The following is a 20,461-nucleotide window of genomic DNA, read 5'->3' as shown; positions in this document are numbered from 1 at the left end:
TCAACATTTTACACATTAATTCTCATTCGTTACTCATTGAATTGTTTTATTTGCATATTTATTTGAGCATAGTAGTGGTAAAACAATCAAATCAATTTTCGTTGCTAAATGTTCAATAACTGAAAATAACAATTGTTAAATACAGTCTTCAGTGGAACGATACTCGTACTCACGTACACTATACTATTACTTGACATCGTGCACTTGCGATAAATTTTGATCATACAAAACCATGTTTTTATTGGGAATTTTATTGTGCAAGTTTTGCTCGATCATCGGGCACACACAGTCTTCCTTTCATCCACAAGATTCCCTTGTCATCAATCTGATGATCCTGAGACTTCCCTTCTCTGACCTGCTCCTTAAGTTTAGTCAGTACCGGGTCTCGATCCTGGTTTAACATGACGGTCTCCTGCAGACATGGCTGGGCCAAGAAGGACGCTAGAGTTACCTTGCCAGGGCCCTTCCGACTTAGCGCATCAGCCACTTTGTTTGTTTTACCCGGATGGTAACTTATGATCAAATCGTAGTCTTTCAGAAGTTCGATCCATCGCCTTTGCCTCATATTAAGTTCTTTTTGGGTGAACAAGTACTTGAGGCTCTGATGGTCTGTGAAGATTTCACATTTAGCACCATAGAGGTAGTGCCTCCAAATCTTTAAGGCGAAGACAACCGCTGCTAGCTCCAGATCATGAGTAGGATAGTTCTGCTCGTGCGGTTTCAACTGCCTTGATGCGTAGGCGATCACTCTTCCCTCCTGCATGAGTACGCATCCTAAACAATCCTTAGAGGCGTCACTGTAGATAGTGAAATCTTTATTCTCTGCAGACAGGATCAACACTGGTGTGGATGCGAGTTTCTCTTACAGTGTCTGGAAAAACTTCTCACAATCCTCATCCCAGATGAATTTAGAATTCTTCTGTGTGAGCTTCGTCAGTGGAACGGCTATCGAGGAGAACTCTTCCACAAACTTCCGGTAGTAACCTGCCAATCCAAGAAAACTTCTGATATCGGTGGCGTTCTTCGGTCTCGGCCACTCAGTAATCACCTCTACCTTCCTTGGGTCCACTGACACTCCTTCTCTCGAGATCACGTGTCCCAGAAATGACACACTCCTTAGCTTGAATTCACACTTGCTGAACTTAGCATAGAGCTTATTTCCTCTTAAGGTCTGCAGAGCAAGGTGAAGCTACTCTTCATGGCTCGTCTCATCAGGAGAATAGACGAGGATATTGTAGATGAATACTACTATGAAGTGATCCAGGAATGGTTTGAATACTCTGTTCATCAGATCCATGAATGTTGCCAGTGCATTGGTCAAACCAAAAGGCATCACTATGAATTCATAATGCCCATACCTGGTTCGAAAGGCTATCTTGGGGATATCTTCAGCCCTGACCTTCAACTGGTGTTAACCTGTCCTCAGATCTAGTTTAGAAAATACGGCGGCTCCTTTAAGCTGATCAAACAGATCGTCTATCCGAGGTATAAGGTACCTGTTCTTGATTGTGATCTTGTCCAATTCTCTGTAGTCGATGCATAATCTCATACTACCGTCTTTCTTCTTTACGAAGAGTACTGGAGCTCCCCAGGAGGAAGCACTCGGTCGAATTTGCCTTTTATCTAGCAATTCTTGGAGTTGTTCTTTTATTTCCTTGAGTTCGGCTGGTGCCATTCTGTAAGGTGATTTAGAGATTGGAGCAGCACCGTGAACCAGATTGATCTCGAACTCCACTTCACGGTTCGGGACCGTCCCCGAGAGTTCTTCTGGAAAAACATCTGGGAACTCTCTTACTATAGGGATGTACTCCAGTTTCATCTCGGCTTCCTCTTTTATTTCACTGACCATTGCTAGGTAGATGTCTTCTCCGGATTTCATGGCTCTCCAAGCTTGAGTTGCGGAAAGCAATGACTTTCGTTCCTTGGACTTGCCATGATACACGACTTCCTCCTGATCTAGGGTTCGGAGTGTGACCCTTTTCCCCTTACAATCTACTATCACATCGTTTCTTGCTAACCAATCCATTCCTAAGATTACGTCGAAATCGACCATGATCAACTGTATCAAGTCGGCACTAAAAGTCTGATCAATAATACTGATTTTACAATCTCTGAAAATTTCGTGAGTTTCAATGGCCCTACTAGTAGGTGTTGCTATACGAAAGGGCTCATTTAATTTCTCGGGCTTACAGCCTAACTTCTTAGCAAATCTCTTAGACATAAAGGAATGGGTAGCACCACAGTCAAATAATGCATAAGCAGGCACTTGCTGGATTAGTATGGTACCTGACACGACTTCATTGGCGTCGTCTGCCTCCTCCTGAGTCATGGCAAAGACCCTTGCATTGGGTTTGTCCTCTTTTGATTTACTAGGGCCTGCTCCCGCATTCGGCCTTGCTGGTCGGTTGGCGGCGATAGGACACTCAGCAATTCTGTGCCCTATTTTCCACATCCAAAGCATACACCGCTGGCCCTTCGGCATTCTCCAGAGTGCTTGAAGCGGCAAGTTGGGCATGGCTTGAGTCCTTGATGGTTATGGGCGGGGAATTGCCCTGAGGGAGGTCCACCTGAATGATTGGGCCTCTTGAACACTGGTTTTCCCTGGGAAGGCTGGCTGACAGGGGGTCGCTTGTTCCTATTTTCCCTCTTCTCTTTGACGAATATCAGCTTCGTCTTGGATAGCCGCGCCCATCAAGTCTGAAAAGTTGGTAGGTTGGTAGACTGCCAGATCTGATTGGATCCTACTGTTCAACCCCTTCTTAAATCGATGCAATTTCAGAACTTCATCCGCCATAATTGCCGGAGCATAAGATCCTAGGGCGTTGAACTAGGAGGTGTATTCCACAACTGACATGTCTGGAGCTTGACCGAAATTTTCAAACTCACTCAGTTTCTGCAGTCTGTCCTCGGCGGAATAATACTGTTTCAGAAAATCTTCTCTAAAATGCTGCCAAGTGATTGGTCCTGCAGCTGTCATGGCTGGTGAGATTTCTTCCCACCACTTGGCTGCTCTATCCTCCAAGAAAGGCACAACCACATCCACTTTCAGTACCTGAAGGACTTCCAACAGTCGCAGCTGAGTTTCCGCTTTTGAGACAGCTCTGGCTAACTTCGGGGTCGGCAGCACCACTGAAAGTTGGGCACCTATTCTTGCACAGTGATTCATAATGAAACTTGACTCCGTGCTGCGGTGGAGGTGGTGGTGGTTGATTTGCGTTCGGGTTCACTAACCCTTGCTGCGTCGGGGCCACAATCGTGGCTATAGCCATCAAGTCTGCTTGATTAAGACTGAACTGAGGTAGAGGTACGTTGCCTTCTTCGTTGGCATTGTTGTTGTTGTTAGCATAACGGGGGTTGCGATTTTGTTTTGGTGGTCTACCGGCCTTTTCCTACAAGTTAAACGCTTCTAAGAATTTGATGTGCATAATGACAAGATTGGATAAATGAGTTATGCTAGCACAACTGAAGTTAATAAGTAAACATAACTTAAATATAGATGAACGACTGAGATTATAAATAATCATAATTTTATCAATTTTCAAATGTAAAGAAACAACTGAATGAACAAAGTGTACCTGAATGGAAATAAATCATACTGACTGAAATAAAATAGCAACAATGGAAAGATAAACTCCTAGTAATAAGGAAAGGTCACTAAGAAATTCTACTAATCTATCTCTCCATCTCCTATGGCAGCTATAGGCTCGTCGATCTCTATCGGCTCCTCTTCTTCCGACTCCTCCTCCGGCTCTTCCTCTTGCAGTAGCTCCACCATGTGGGTAAGCTGGGCATTCTTTGCATTAAGCTGGGCATTCTCTGCATTAAACTAGGCCACCTGCGTCTTCCACCCCTGAACATCTGCCTCTGCCTCGTCCAACAGATCTATGGTACACTGGTGGCGCAGTTCATACCCCCTCTTATTCTCCTTGATCTTGTTCTTCAGCGCTTCACCCTGTTGAGTCAGTTGATGGTTCACCTTGGCAATGCAGCTTATAGCCTCACTCAAATTTTCCAGTCTCTTTTTGCTCCTGGCATTCAACTGTTTTTCTTCCTCCAATTCTTTTCGGTACCGATCGATATCTTCTCGCAACTTTTTCTCTCGATACAAGCCATGCTCTATGCCATCCCTCAAATCCATGTTATCTCCTCTTACCAACTCTCCTTGATAGATCGCCTTATTGAGTTGGACCCTTATGTCCTCCTTTTCCGTGGCTAGAGTCTGAATTTCTTGTTTCTTATCGCCTAATCGGGCTCGAAGTCGCTTGATCAGGCGCGACTGATTGTCAAGGGCAAGCTGCTTCATACGGATGGCAGCTTGGGCACGGGTGCGGGATCGCATAGGGGTAGATGGAGCCATTTCTTGAAATCGAAAAAACGGAAATGCTCAGAATCCGAAATAAACAGTATATAACAAGTGAGAATATGCAATATATATGAAATTTTCGAAATTTAAATAAATATATATTTTTTTCCAAAAATGAAAAGTGTGGATTTAGACACATGGGTTCGAAGCATATGTTGAGAGGATTCCGGAACAATCGACGGAATCGAATTCAGAATTTCCTATGAGAAGTTATAGGGTCTACGAATATTTTTAAAAACGGCAAAAACGACGTTTTCGGAGGCCTAAACGAAGGAATTTCGCGATTTCGCGCCCTACCTCACGACTTTAAGGTCGTAATTCCACGGACGATTTTTATTTTTCGAAAATCGATTTTTCCACTCGGATTATGAACTTGGCGGCTCTGATACCACTTAAATGTCACGCCCCGAAACTCAGGCTTGACACCGGCGTTGTTTAACAATCACACAATAAAAACAACAAACCTTTCGTAGTACAGTGTAAACTGAAACCAGTTTATCATTCATAATTTCAACGAAATAAGCCTTTGTCTTTACACTTACCGAAATAACTAAGACGACATAGTTTTAATGCGGAAACGTGAATCTAAATACTAATAACTTAAACATAATCAATTTCCTTGAGCATTCACCATCCCCAAAACTGCTCGGATTCTTCCTCCTCAATCTGTTCTTCAGACTTATCTGGGAAGGGTTGTAAGAGGGGGTGAGTATTTGGGAATACTCAGCAAGTGGGGGAAAATCGAGCACAATATAACAACATGCATAAATTTCGAATCATAATCTTGAGTTCATACGTACTTCATAAAACATGCATAAACTTTACTAGCCAATGTGATTTATCTAACTTTCTATGGTTTACTGACTTCAGTCCCTAATTTTTACTCCTTTAAGGGGGCGAGGCCGTATAGCGGTTATATCTCCCACGGCGTAAGGGTACGTCATGGTTGGGATTCCAACCCATATACAGTCGACTCCTCACAGTGCTTAAAACCGAATGACACAACGCAAGAAGGAGAAGGAAAAGAATTATACTCGACCGAAGTTTTTATCAAAAACCGAAAATCACATATGCATAAAATTCGAAGCTTTAAGTTTAAAAACAAGCCCACTTACCGTGTTTTTAGCTGCGAAAAACGTAGGTTCTCGGCTTCGGGAAGTGGATCGTTCCTTGTTCTTCACTCGGTGGCACTACGGCTCGATTTTTCTTGGAAGATTTTCGGCAGAGTTTGGCTAGGAAAAGCTTCTGAATTTCGAGATTTCAGCAAAGGGATTTTCGAAAATTAGGTGTGATGAATGGCTAGGTATGGTGCACTATTTATAGGGGAGGGGGTTAAGATAAATTTGGTGGCTAAATCCTTACCAAAATTTGTGTCCAAATCTCATAAATTGGCTCCAATTATTCCTTGCCATGGCTGATGATGTATCTTCCTAAATTGTGGATTCTCTTCCTTGATTCCCCACCCCTTGGATGGCTCGAAAATTGGTGCAAGGGAGAGGGAGATTTTTTTCCATTCTGGTGGCTTAATCTTGCATTCATGGGTCAAGATATCTGGGCATCTATCCTAGTAGAGATTTTCGAAAATCATGCAAGATTTATGCCTTAGTCTTCTAGTCAATATATTGCCTTCCAATCTTGCACTATATTCCCCAAATTTCGAAAATATGCATGATATTCTAATGACTTAATATTGTATCTCCAAGGTATTCCAATATATCTCCTCAAATATAAGTTCCCGAAAACATAGCAATAAAATCCTAAAAAAATCCCTTACAAATATTTAATTACATGGTGGGAAAATCCTGGTTCTTACATCAGGCATACCTCGTACTGCATCATACTTACATAAGTTCTTTAGGTCTTGAAATTCACATGTCCAAGTTTGTGATGCCATATATCTAGTTCACTAACTTGTGCGCGATTGGATGAAAGTTCTTCACTGATTGGTAGCAATTATCTAATGACCTTGTACCTGTTATGATGCACAAGTTAGTTTCATCAAAAACTTCACTAGTATGTTTATTAAATTTGACATGCAAATTATCATCACACAATTGGCTTATGCTAATCAAATTCGAATTTAATCCTTCAACATTAAGCACATTGTGGAGCTTTGGAAGTCCTTCAACATTCAATGTCCTCTTTCCTACAATCCTTCATTTTGCTCCACCTCCATACGTTACTCTACCACCTTTTTTATCAACATAATCAATGAGATGTTCTCGTGATCCTGTCATGTGGCGTGAGCTTCCACTATTGAAGTACCAATAACATGCAGTGTTAGTTTTTAAAGAAGTATAAACAACATTACAGTGAGTTGTTCCTTTGGTAACCAAACCTGTCTTACTGTAGGTCGGTGTTTGGAGGTGTTGCGGGAAGTGTTGTGCAACATTCGGGACAACATTCGGCTCGTATTTTGATTCATGCGGTCATCCTTGAGTTTAAAACAGTAGGGTCTGATATGACCAGGCTTAAAGCAGTAATGACATACATACCTGCGTTTTCTTTTCTTAGGAAAAGGTGCAGTAGGTTGTCTTTTCAGTGGAGAGCTTTTGGTTGAAGGTGTAGGTTGTGACGATGTGAATATTTCCGTTTTTACTTTCACAAAAACAGTAGATTTTGAAGATTCACCAATTTCAAATACATTATCTTTGAACCCTAAACCCTTCTTGTCATCTTTTTCCATCAAAAGTATGAATTCAAGCTTAGAAGTGCTCGAATTAAACTTGGATAAGGTCTCAGTTGCTTTTTGAAGTTCATCCTTGGTCTTGTTCAGTTCTAAGTCTTTTTTGCTAAGGATAACTTAAGGTTTGGCAACCACAGCTTTTAGTTTGGTGTTCTCATTCATGAGAGTTGAGTTAAGCTTGTTTCTTTTAGTCCAATCGGCATACAACTCCACATAAAGTTTTTGTACATTCTCAAGAGTGATTTCTTTTTCATCAACCTTTGGCTCATCATCTACATTTGAATTTCCATAAAATGTAGATTTTAACCAAACTGAATTTAACCACGTGTTGGGTCTAGGAGTGGAAACACCTAACGGGTTCACTTGCAGCCAATGTTTTTCGGTCAGTAGTGCAGTCAAGGAGGTGTTATCAGCTTCTTCATTTGATTTCTCATCCTCATCAGATTCTTCATCGCTTAGAGAGACATTATAACCTTTGTTCTTTTGTAACCTGTTAGCACATTCATTGGCTTAGTGGCCGAAACCATTGAGCTCTCTACGTTGTACCGAGTCATACCTTTTCGAATTGAATTGTCCCTTGCCTTCATTCCTTGGTCGAAATTGTTGTTGGGCAGGGAACTTTTGTGGCCTTTCAGGTGCTGTAAGACTTAGGAATTTAGATGGTTGTGCATCCTTCTTCTTATCTCTGATTCTCTTCAAGTAATCCCCGAATTTCTTTGTGATATAGGCGATGGAGTCTTCACAAAGGTCTGATTCATTAACTTCTTGGGATATTTGAAGAAGTTCATTATAGGAGTCATTTGAGACTTGGAATGCAATCGTCTTCCCTTTTTCTTACTTCTGCATGTCCATGTTCATTTCGAAGTTGCGAAGTGAATTTATTAGATCCTCCAAAGCCATATGAGATGTGTCTTTAGTTTCGTCTATTGCACATATTTTTACGTTGAATCTTTCGGGCAAAGAGCAGAGAACCTTGCTAACTAATCGTTCATTAGAGATGGTATCTCCAAGACTGAACGCCTCATTACTAATTTCCCGTAGGCGACGATCATAATCAAGTATATTCTCAGATTCTTCTATCCTCATGATTTCGAACTTGGAAGTAAGCATCCTTAGTCTAGTTCGTCGCACACTCTCAGAACCTTCACAGTGTCTTTGGAGGATTTCACATGCATCCTTACAAGAAATACAATTAGTAATCAAACTGAACATATTCATATCAACCGAGGAAAAGATCGCATTCAATGCCTTTGAGTTGCAGTTAGAAATTTGCACTTCATCAGTAGTCCAGTAACTTTTCGATTTTATCAGACTATCACCATCTTCGTCAAGTCTCCTTGGGGGAGTTCAACCGCCTATAACTCGTTGTCATGTTCTCTCATCTATGGATTTTATATAGAACCTGATTTTGACCTTCCATAGACTGTAATTGGTTCCATCTAGGACTCGTGGTCGAAGTGTTCTGTTTGCAAGTGATGTATCCATTTAAATAATTCTGCCAAACAAAACAAAAAACCAGAATCAGTACTTAGTATATCAAGAGAGGCTCTGATACCACTTGTAAGAAATGTTGTTCGACAGATACGAGTGTATATAACAATATCAGTATAAAATTTAAATTTGTGTTTTAAGAATTAAGTGTTGTGCAAAATGTTACAACATTTGAGACAACATTCATCGGAATATTAAAGTTTGTAACACAAATTGACTTGAAATATATACGATGGACAAGATTGAATATGCACAAGTATAAATACTTGTGGTTTATACTTGTGCGGTGCCTCAGGACAAAAATTAATCACTAGAAAACCAAATTGTTTACAAAAACCTATCACTAGTGATTTTCACAAAAATAAATTTTCTCAACACTTTGAGAAAATAAACTCTTTCTAAAACAACCAACAATAATAAAGCGTAATTAAGAAAGCAAAAACGTGAAGCCAAAAGCTTGGAGCAACAAAAATGATCTTCAGCCAACATAGTTACGGATGTTGTCTGAAGATGTCTCCAACAATCAAGGCAACACGTGCGACAGGGAACTTTTGTGGCCTTTCAGGTGCTGGAAGACTTAGGAATTTAGATGGTTGTGCATCCTTCTTCTTATCTCTGATTCTCTTCAAGTAATCCCCGAATTTCTTTGTGATATAGGCGATGGAGTCTTCACAAAGGTCTGATTCATTAACTTCTTGGGATATTTGAAGAAGTTCATTATAGGAGTCATTTGAGACTTGGAATGCAATCGTCTTCCCTTTTTCTTACTTCTGCATGTCCATGTTCATTTCGAAGTTGCGAAGTGAATTTATTAGATCCTCCAAAGCCATCTGAGATGTGTCTTTAGTTTCGTCTATTGCACATATTTTTACGTTGAATCTTTCGGGCAAAGAGCAGAGAACCTTGCTAACTAATCGTTCATTAGAGATGGTATCTCCAAGACTGAACGCCTCATTACTAATTTCCCGTAGGCGACGATCATAATCAAGTATATTCTCAGATTCTTCTATCCTCATGATTTCGAACTTGGAAGTAAGCATCCTTAGTCTAGTTCGTCGCACACTCTCAGAACCTTCACAGTGTCTTTGGAGGATTTCACATGCATCCTTACAAGAAATACAATTAGTAATCAAACTGAACATATTCATATCAACCGAGGAAAAGATCGCATTCAATGCCTTTGAGTTGCAGTTAGAAATTTGCACTTCATCAGTAGTCCAGTAACTTTTCGATTTTATCAGACTATCACCATCTTCGTCAAGTCTCCTTGGGGGAGTTCAACCGCCTATAACTCGTTGTCATGTTCTCTCATCTATGGATTTTATATAGAACCTGATTTTGACCTTCCATAGACTGTAATTGGTTCCATCTAGGACTCGTGGTCGAAGTGTTCTGTTTGCAAGTGATGTATCCATTTAAATAATTCTGCCAAACAAAACAAAAAACCAGAATCAGTACTTAGTATATCAAGAGAGGCTCTGATACCACTTGTAAGAAATGTTGTTCGACAGATACGAGTGTATATAACAATATCAGTATAAAATTTAAATTTGTGTTTTAAGAATTAAGTGTTGTGCAAAATGTTACAACATTTGAGACAACATTCATCGGAATATTAAAGTTTGTAACACAAATTGACTTGAAATATATACGATGGACAAGATTGAATATGCACAAGTATAAATACTTGTGGTTTATACTTGTGCGGTGCCTCAGGACAAAAATTAATCACTAGAAAACCAAATTGTTTACAAAAACCTATCACTAGTGATTTTCACAAAAATAAATTTTCTCAACACTTTGAGAAAATAAACTCTTTCTAAAACAACCAACAATAATAAAGCGTAATTAAGAAAGCAAAAACGTGAAGCCAAAAGCTTGGAGCAACAAAAATGATCTTCAGCCAACATAGTTACGGATGTTGTCTGAAGATGTCTCCAACAATCAAGGCAACACGTGCGACAGGGAACTTTTGTGGCCTTTCAGGTGCTGGAAGACTTAGGAATTTAGATGGTTGTGCATCCTTCTTCTTATCTCTGATTCTCTTCAAGTAATCCCCGAATTTCTTTGTGATATAGGCGATGGAGTCTTCACAAAGGTCTGATTCATTAACTTCTTGGGATATTTGAAGAAGTTCATTATAGGAGTCATTTGAGACTTGGAATGCAATCGTCTTCCCTTTTTCTTACTTCTGCATGTCCATGTTCATTTCGAAGTTGCGAAGTGAATTTATTAGATCCTCCAAAGCCATCTGAGATGTGTCTTTAGTTTCGTCTATTGCACATATTTTTACGTTGAATCTTTCGGGCAAAGAGCAGAGAACCTTGCTAACTAATCGTTCATTAGAGATGGTATCTCCAAGACTGAACGCCTCATTACTAATTTCCCGTAGGCGACGATCATAATCAAGTATATTCTCAGATTCTTCTATCCTCATGATTTCGAACTTGGAAGTAAGCATCCTTAGTCTAGTTCGTCGCACACTCTCAGAACCTTCACAGTGTCTTTGGAGGATTTCACATGCATCCTTACAAGAAATACAATTAGTAATCAAACTGAACATATTCATATCAACCGAGGAAAAGATCGCATTCAATGCCTTTGAGTTGCAGTTAGAAATTTGCACTTCATCAGTAGTCCAGTAACTTTTCGATTTTATCAGACTATCACCATCTTCGTCAAGTCTCCTTGGGGGAGTTCAACCGCCTATAACTCGTTGTCATGTTCTCTCATCTATGGATTTTATATAGAACCTGATTTTGACCTTCCATAGACTGTAATTGGTTCCATCTAGGACTCGTGGTCGAAGTGTTCTGTTTGCAAGTGATGTATCCATTTAAATAATTCTGCCAAACAAAACAAAAAACCAGAATCAGTACTTAGTATATCAAGAGAGGCTCTGATACCACTTGTAAGAAATGTTGTTCGACAGATACGAGTGTATATAACAATATCAGTATAAAATTTAAATTTGTGTTTTAAGAATTAAGTGTTGTGCAAAATGTTACAACATTTGAGACAACATTCATCGGAATATTAAAGTTTGTAACACAAATTGACTTGAAATATATACGATGGACAAGATTGAATATGCACAAGTATAAATACTTGTGGTTTATACTTGTGCGGTGCCTCAGGACAAAAATTAATCACTAGAAAACCAAATTGTTTACAAAAACCTATCACTAGTGATTTTCACAAAAATAAATTTTCTCAACACTTTGAGAAAATAAACTCTTTCTAAAACAACCAACAATAATAAAGCGTAATTAAGAAAGCAAAAACGTGAAGCCAAAAGCTTGGAGCAACAAAAATGATCTTCAGCCAACATAGTTACGGATGTTGTCTGAAGATGTCTCCAACAATCAAGGCAACACGTGCGACAGGGAACTTTTGTGGCCTTTCAGGTGCTGGAAGACTTAGGAATTTAGATGGTTGTGCATCCTTCTTCTTATCTCTGATTCTCTTCAAGTAATCCCCGAATTTCTTTGTGATATAGGCGATGGAGTCTTCACAAAGGTCTGATTCATTAACTTCTTGGGATATTTGAAGAAGTTCATTATAGGAGTCATTTGAGACTTGGAATGCAATCGTCTTCCCTTTTTCTTACTTCTGCATGTCCATGTTCATTTCGAAGTTGCGAAGTGAATTTATTAGATCCTCCAAAGCCATCTGAGATGTGTCTTTAGTTTCGTCTATTGCACATATTTTTACGTTGAATCTTTCGGGCAAAGAGCAGAGAACCTTGCTAACTAATCGTTCATTAGAGATGTTATATCCAAGACTGAACGCCTCATTACTAATTTCCCGTAGGCGACGATCATAATCAAGTATATTCTCAGATTCTTCTATCCTCATGATTTCGAACTTGGAAGTAAGCATCCTTAGTCTAGTTCGTCGCACACTCTCAGAACCTTCACAGTGTCTTTGGAGGATTTCACATGCATCCTTACAAGAAATACAATTAGTAATCAAACTGAACATATTCATATCAACCGAGGAAAAGATCGCATTCAATGCCTTTGAGTTGCAGTTAGAAATTTGCACTTCATCAGTAGTCCAGTAACTTTTCGATTTTATCAGACTATCACCATCTTCGTCAAGTCTCCTTGGGGGAGTTCAACCGCCTATAACTCGTTGTCATGTTCTCTCATCTATGGATTTTATATAGAACCTGATTTTGACCTTCCATAGACTGTAATTGGTTCCATCTAGGACTCGTGGTCGAAGTGTTCTGTTTGCAAGTGATGTATCCATTTAAATAATTCTGCCAAACAAAACAAAAAACCAGAATCAGTACTTAGTATATCAAGAGAGGCTCTGATACCACTTGTAAGAAATGTTGTTCGACAGATACGAGTGTATATAACAATATCAGTATAAAATTTAAATTTGTGTTTTAAGAATTAAGTGTTGTGCAAAATGTTACAACATTTGAGACAACATTCATCGGAATATTAAAGTTTGTAACACAAATTGACTTGAAATATATACGATGGACAAGATTGAATATGCACAAGTATAAATACTTGTGGTTTATACTTGTGCGGTGCCTCAGGACAAAAATTAATCACTAGAAAACCAAATTGTTTACAAAAACCTATCACTAGTGATTTTCACAAAAATAAATTTTCTCAACACTTTGAGAAAATAAACTCTTTCTAAAACAACCAACAATAATAAAGCGTAATTAAGAAAGCAAAAACGTGAAGCCAAAAGCTTGGAGCAACAAAAATGATCTTCAGCCAACATAGTTACGGATGTTGTCTGAAGATGTCTCCAACAATCAAGGCAACACGTGCGACAGGGAACTTTTGTGGCCTTTCAGGTGCTGGAAGACTTAGGAATTTAGATGGTTGTGCATCCTTCTTCTTATCTCTGATTCTCTTCAAGTAATCCCCGAATTTCTTTGTGATATAGGCGATGGAGTCTTCACAAAGGTCTGATTCATTAACTTCTTGGGATATTTGAAGAAGTTCATTATAGGAGTCATTTGAGACTTGGAATGCAATCGTCTTCCCTTTTTCTTACTTCTGCATGTCCATGTTCATTTCGAAGTTGCGAAGTGAATTTATTAGATCCTCCAAAGCCATCTGAGATGTGTCTTTAGTTTCGTCTATTGCACATATTTTTACGTTGAATCTTTCGGGCAAAGAGCAGAGAACCTTGCTAACTAATCGTTCATTAGAGATGGTATCTCCAAGACTGAACGCCTCATTACTAATTTCCCGTAGGCGACGATCATAATCAAGTATATTCTCAGATTCTTCTATCCTCATGATTTCGAACTTGGAAGTAAGCATCCTTAGTCTAGTTCGTCGCACACTCTCAGAACCTTCACAGTGTCTTTGGAGGATTTCACATGCATCCTTACAAGAAATACAATTAGTAATCAAACTGAACATATTCATATCAACCGAGGAAAAGATCGCATTCAATGCCTTTGAGTTGCAGTTAGAAATTTGCACTTCATCAGTAGTCCAGTAACTTTTCGATTTTATCAGACTATCACCATCTTCGTCAAGTCTCCTTGGGGGAGTTCAACCGCCTATAACTCGTTGTCATGTTCTCTCATCTATGGATTTTATATAGAACCTGATTTTGACCTTCCATAGACTGTAATTGGTTCCATCTAGGACTCGTGGTCGAAGTGTTCTGTTTGCAAGTGATGTATCCATTTAAATAATTCTGCCAAACAAAACAAAAAACCAGAATCAGTACTTAGTATATCAAGAGAGGCTCTGATACCACTTGTAAGAAATGTTGTTCGACAGATACGAGTGTATATAACAATATCAGTATAAAATTTAAATTTGTGTTTTAAGAATTAAGTGTTGTGCAAAATGTTACAACATTTGAGACAACATTCATCGGAATATTAAAGTTTGTAACACAAATTGACTTGAAATATATACGATGGACAAGATTGAATATGCACAAGTATAAATACTTGTGGTTTATACTTGTGCGGTGCCTCAGGACAAAAATTAATCACTAGAAAACCAAATTGTTTACAAAAACCTATCACTAGTGATTTTCACAAAAATAAATTTTCTCAACACTTTGAGAAAATAAACTCTTTCTAAAACAACCAACAATAATAAAGCGTAATTAAGAAAGCAAAAACGTGAAGCCAAAAGCTTGGAGCAACAAAAATGATCTTCAGCCAACATAGTTACGGATGTTGTCTGAAGATGTCTCCAACAATCAAGGCAACACGTGCGACAGGGAACTTTTGTGGCCTTTCAGGTGCTGGAAGACTTAGGAATTTAGATGGTTGTGCATCCTTCTTCTTATCTCTGATTCTCTTCAAGTAATCCCCGAATTTCTTTGTGATATAGGCGATGGAGTCTTCACAAAGGTCTGATTCATTAACTTCTTGGGATATTTGAAGAAGTTCATTATAGGAGTCATTTGAGACTTGGAATGCAATCGTCTTCCCTTTTTCTTACTTCTGCATGTCCATGTTCATTTCGAAGTTGCGAAGTGAATTTATTAGATCCTCCAAAGCCATCTGAGATGTGTCTTTAGTTTCGTCTATTGCACATATTTTTACGTTGAATCTTTCGGGCAAAGAGCAGAGAACCTTGCTAACTAATCGTTCATTAGAGATGTTATATCCAAGACTGAACGCCTCATTACTAATTTCCCGTAGGCGACGATCATAATCAAGTATATTCTCAGATTCTTCTATCCTCATGATTTCGAACTTGGAAGTAAGCATCCTTAGTCTAGTTCGTCGCACACTCTCAGAACCTTCACAGTGTCTTTGGAGGATTTCACATGCATCCTTACAAGAAATACAATTAGTAATCAAACTGAACATATTCATATCAACCGAGGAAAAGATCGCATTCAATGCCTTTGAGTTGCAGTTAGAAATTTGCACTTCATCAGTAGTCCAGTAACTTTTCGATTTTATCAGACTATCACCATCTTCGTCAAGTCTCCTTGGGGGAGTTCAACCGCCTATAACTCGTTGTCATGTTCTCTCATCTATGGATTTTATATAGAACCTGATTTTGACCTTCCATAGACTGTAATTGGTTCCATCTAGGACTCGTGGTCGAAGTGTTCTGTTTGCAAGTGATGTATCCATTTAAATAATTCTGCCAAACAAAACAAAAAACCAGAATCAGTACTTAGTATATCAAGAGAGGCTCTGATACCACTTGTAAGAAATGTTGTTCGACAGATACGAGTGTATATAACAATATCAGTATAAAATTTAAATTTGTGTTTTAAGAATTAAGTGTTGTGCAAAATGTTACAACATTTGAGACAACATTCATCGGAATATTAAAGTTTGTAACACAAATTGACTTGAAATATATACGATGGACAAGATTGAATATGCACAAGTATAAATACTTGTGGTTTATACTTGTGCGGTGCCTCAGGACAAAAATTAATCACTAGAAAACCAAATTGTTTACAAAAACCTATCACTAGTGATTTTCACAAAAATAAATTTTCTCAACACTTTGAGAAAATAAACTCTTTCTAAAACAACCAACAATAATAAAGCGTAATTAAGAAAGCAAAAACGTGAAGCCAAAAGCTTGGAGCAACAAAAATGATCTTCAGCCAACATAGTTACGGATGTTGTCTGAAGATGTCTCCAACAATCAAGGCAACACGTGCGACAGGGAACTTTTGTGGCCTTTCAGGTGCTGGAAGACTTAGGAATTTAGATGGTTGTGCATCCTTCTTCTTATCTCTGATTCTCTTCAAGTAATCCCCGAATTTCTTTGTGATATAGGCGATGGAGTCTTCACAAAGGTCTGATTCATTAACTTCTTGGGATATTTGAAGAAGTTCATTATAGGAGTCATTTGAGACTTGGAATGCAATCGTCTTCCCTTTTTCTTACTTCTGCATGTCCATGTTCATTTCGAAGTTGCGAAGTGAATTTATTAGATCCTCCAAAGCCATCTGAGATGTGTCTTTAGTTTCATCTATTGCACATATTTTTACGTTGAATCTTTCGGGCAAAGAGCAGAGAACCTTGCTAACTAATCGTTCATTAGAGATGGTATATCCAAGACTGAACGCCTCATTACTAATTTCCCGTAGGCGACGATCATAATCAAGTATATTCTCAGATTCTTCTATCCTCATGATTTCGAACTTGGAAGTAAGCATCCTTAGTCTAGTTCGTCGCACACTCTCAGAACCTTCACAGTGTCTTTGGAGGATTTCACATGCATCCTTACAAGAAATACAATTAGTAATCAAACTGAACATATTCATATCAACCGAGGAAAAGATCGCATTCAATGCCTTTGAGTTGCAGTTAGAAATTTGCACTTCATCAGTAGTCCAGTAACTTTTCGATTTTATCAGACTATCACCATCTTCGTCAAGTCTCCTTGGGGGAGTTCAACCGCCTATAACTCGTTGTCATGTTCTCTCATCTATGGATTTTATATAGAACCTGATTTTGACCTTCCATAGACTGTAATTGGTTCCATCTAGGACTCGTGGTCGAAGTGTTCTGTTTGCAAGTGATGTATCCATTTAAATAATTCTGCCAAACAAAACAAAAAACCAGAATCAGTACTTAGTATATCAAGAGAGGCTCTGATACCACTTGTAAGAAATGTTGTTCGACAGATACGAGTGTATATAAAAATATCAGTATAAAATTTAAATTTGTGTTTTAAGAATTAAGTGTTGTGCAAAATATTACAACATTTGAGACAACATTCATCGGAATATTAAAGTTTGTAACACAAATTGACTTGAAATATATACGATGGACAAGATTGAATATGCACAAGTATAAATACTTGTGGTTTATACTTGTGCGGTGCCTCAGGACAAAAATTAATCACTAGAAAACCAAATTGTTTACAAAAACCTATCACTAGTGATTTTCACAAAAATAAATTTTCTCAACACTTTGAGAAAATAAACTCTTTCTAAAACAACCAACAATAATAAAGCGTAATTAAGAAAGCAAAAACGTGAAGCCAAAAGCTTGGAGCAACAAAAATGATCTTCAGCCAACATAGTTACGGATGTTGTCTGAAGATGTCTCCAACAATCAAGGCAACACGTGCGACAGGGAACTTTTGTGGCCTTTCAGGTGCTGGAAGACTTAGGAATTTAGATGGTTGTGCATCCTTCTTCTTATCTCTGATTCTCTTCAAGTAATCCCCGAATTTCTTTGTGATATAGGCGATGGAGTCTTCACAAAGGTCTGATTCATTAACTTCTTGGGATATTTGAAGAAGTTCATTATAGGAGTCATTTGAGACTTGGAATGCAATCGTCTTCCCTTTTTCTTACTTCTGCATGTCCATGTTCATTTCGAAGTTGCGAAGTGAATTTATTAGATCCTCCAAAGCCATCTGAGATGTGTCTTTAGTTTCGTCTATTGCACATATTTTTACGTTGAATCTTTCGGGCAAAGAGCAGAGAACCTTGCTAACTAATCGTTCATTAGAGATGGTATATCCAAGACTGAACGCCTCATTACTAATTTCCCGTAGGCGACGATCATAATCAAGTATATTCTCAGATTCTTCTATCCTCATGATTTCGAACTTGGAAGTAAGCATCCTTAGTCTAGTTCGTCGCACACTCTCAGAACCTTCACAGTGTCTTTGGAGGATTTCACATGCATCCTTACAAGAAATACAATTAGTAATCAAACTGAACATATTCATATCAACCGAGGAAAAGATCGCATTCAATGCCTTTGAGTTGCAGTTAGAAATTTGCACTTCATCAGTAGTCCAGTAACTTTTCGATTTTATCAGACTATCACAATCTTCGTCAAGTCTCCTTGGGGGAGTTCAACCGCCTATAACTCGTTGTCATGTTCTCTCATCTATGGATTTTATATAGAACCTGATTTTGACCTTCCATAGACTGTAATTGGTTCCATCTAGGACTCGTGGTCGAAGTGTTCTGTTTGCAAGTGATGTATCCATTTAAATAATTCTGCCAAACAAAACAAAAAACCAGAATCAGTACTTAGTATATCAAGAGAGGCTCTGATACCACTTGTAAGAAATGTTGTTCGACAGATACGAGTGTATATAACAATATCAGTATAAAATTTAAATTTGTGTTTTAAGAATTAAGTGTTGTGCAAAATGTTACAACATTTGAGACAACATTCATCGGAATATTAAAGTTTGTAACACAAATTGACTTGAAATATATACGATGGACAAGATTGAATATGCACAAGTATAAATACTTGTGGTTTATACTTGTGCGGTGCCTCAGGACAAAAATTAATCACTAGAAAACCAAATTGTTTACAAAAACCTATCACTAGTGATTTTCACAAAAATAAATTTTCTCAACACTTTGAGAAAATAAACTCTTTCTAAAACAACCAACAATAATAAAGCGTAATTAAGAAAGCAAAAACGTGAAGCCAAAAGCTTGGAGCAACAAAAATGATCTTCAGCCAACATAGTTACGGATGTTGTCTGAAGATGTCTCCAACAATCAAGGCAACACGTGCGACAGGGAACTTTTGTGGCCTTTCAGGTGCTGGAAGACTTAGGAATTTAGATGGTTGTGCATCCTTCTTCTTATCTCTGATTCTCTTCAAGTAATCCCCGAATTTCTTTGTGATATAGGCGATGGAGTCTTCACAAAGGTCTGATTCATTAACTTCTTGGGATATTTGAAGAAGTTCATTATAGGAGTCATTTGAGACTTGGAATGCAATCGTCTTCCCTTTTTCTTACTTCTGCATGTCCATGTTCATTTCGAAGTTGCGAAGTGAATTTATTAGATCCTCCAAAGCCATCTGAGATGTGTCTTTAGTTTCGTCTATTGCACATATTTTTACGTTGAATCTTTCGGGCAAAGAGCAGAGAACCTTGCTAACTAATCGTTCATTAGAGATGGTATATCCAAGACTGAACGCCTCATTACTAATTTCCCGTAGGCGACGATCATAATCAAGTATATTCTCAGATTCTTCTATCCTCATGATTTCGAACTTGGAAGTAAGCATCCTTAGTCTAGTTCGTCGCACACTCTCAGAACCTTCACAGTGTCTTTGGAGGATTTCACATGCATCCTTACAAGAAATACAATTAGTAATCAAACTGAACATATTCATATCAACCGAGGAAAAGATCGCATTCAATGCCTTTGAGTTGCAGTTAGAAATTTGCACTTCATCAGTAGTCCAGTAACTTTTCGATTTTATCAGACTATCACCATCTTCGTCAAGTCTCCTTGGGGGAGTTCAACCGCCTATAACTCGTTGTCATGTTCTCTCATCTATGGATTTTATATAGAACCTGATTTTGACCTTCCATAGACTGTAATTGGTTCCATCTAGGACTCGTGGTCGAAGTGTTCTGTTTGCAAGTGATGTATCCATTTAAATAATTCTGCCAAACAAAACAAAAAACCAGAATCAGTACTTAGTATATCAAGAGAGGCTCTGATACCACTTGTAAGAAATGTTGTTCGACAGATACGAGTGTATATAACAATATCAGTATAAAATTTAAATTTGTGTTTTAAGAATTAAGTGTTGTGCAAAATGTTACAACATTTGAGACAACATTCATCGGAATATTAAAGTTTGTAACACAAATTGACTTGAAATATATACGATGGACAAGATTGAATATGCACAAGTATAAATACTTGTGGTTTATACTTGTGCGGTGCCTCAGGACAAAAATTAATCACTAGAAAACCAAATTGTTTACAAAAACCTATCACTAGTGATTTTCACAAAAATAAATTTTCTCAACACTTTGAGAAAATAAACTCTTTCTAAAACAACCAACAATAATAAAGCGTAATTAAGAAAGCAAAAACGTGAAGCCAAAAGCTTGGAGCAACAAAAATGATCTTCAGCCAACATAGTTACGGATGTTGTCTGAAGATGTCTCCAACAATCAAGGCAACACGTGCGACAGGGAACTTTT

At 38.2% G+C, this 20,461-nt stretch overlaps 1 protein-coding gene across 1 annotated transcript; it reads right to left on the bottom strand.

Annotated features, from left to right (window-relative positions):
* Positions 1-862: 862 nt before the first annotated feature.
* Positions 863-1,333, bottom strand: LOC140840653 (uncharacterized mitochondrial protein AtMg00860-like). Its single transcript, XM_073207830.1, has 2 exons — positions 1,280-1,333; positions 863-1,171 (listed from the first exon to the last, which is right to left on the bottom strand). Exons 1-2 carry the CDS (start codon positions 1,331-1,333, stop codon positions 863-865), a joined length of 363 nt encoding a protein of 120 aa, XP_073063931.1.
* Between the last annotated feature and the right edge of the window lie 19,128 nt (positions 1,334-20,461).

Source organism: Primulina eburnea, chromosome 9, assembly GCF_022965805.1.
Source record: "Primulina eburnea isolate SZY01 chromosome 9, ASM2296580v1, whole genome shotgun sequence".
In the NCBI taxonomy this organism is placed as follows: Eukaryota; Viridiplantae; Streptophyta; class Magnoliopsida; order Lamiales; family Gesneriaceae; genus Primulina; species Primulina eburnea.
Note: the sequence above shows the minus strand (reverse complement) of the source record. Positions and strands in the feature narration are given on the sequence as shown.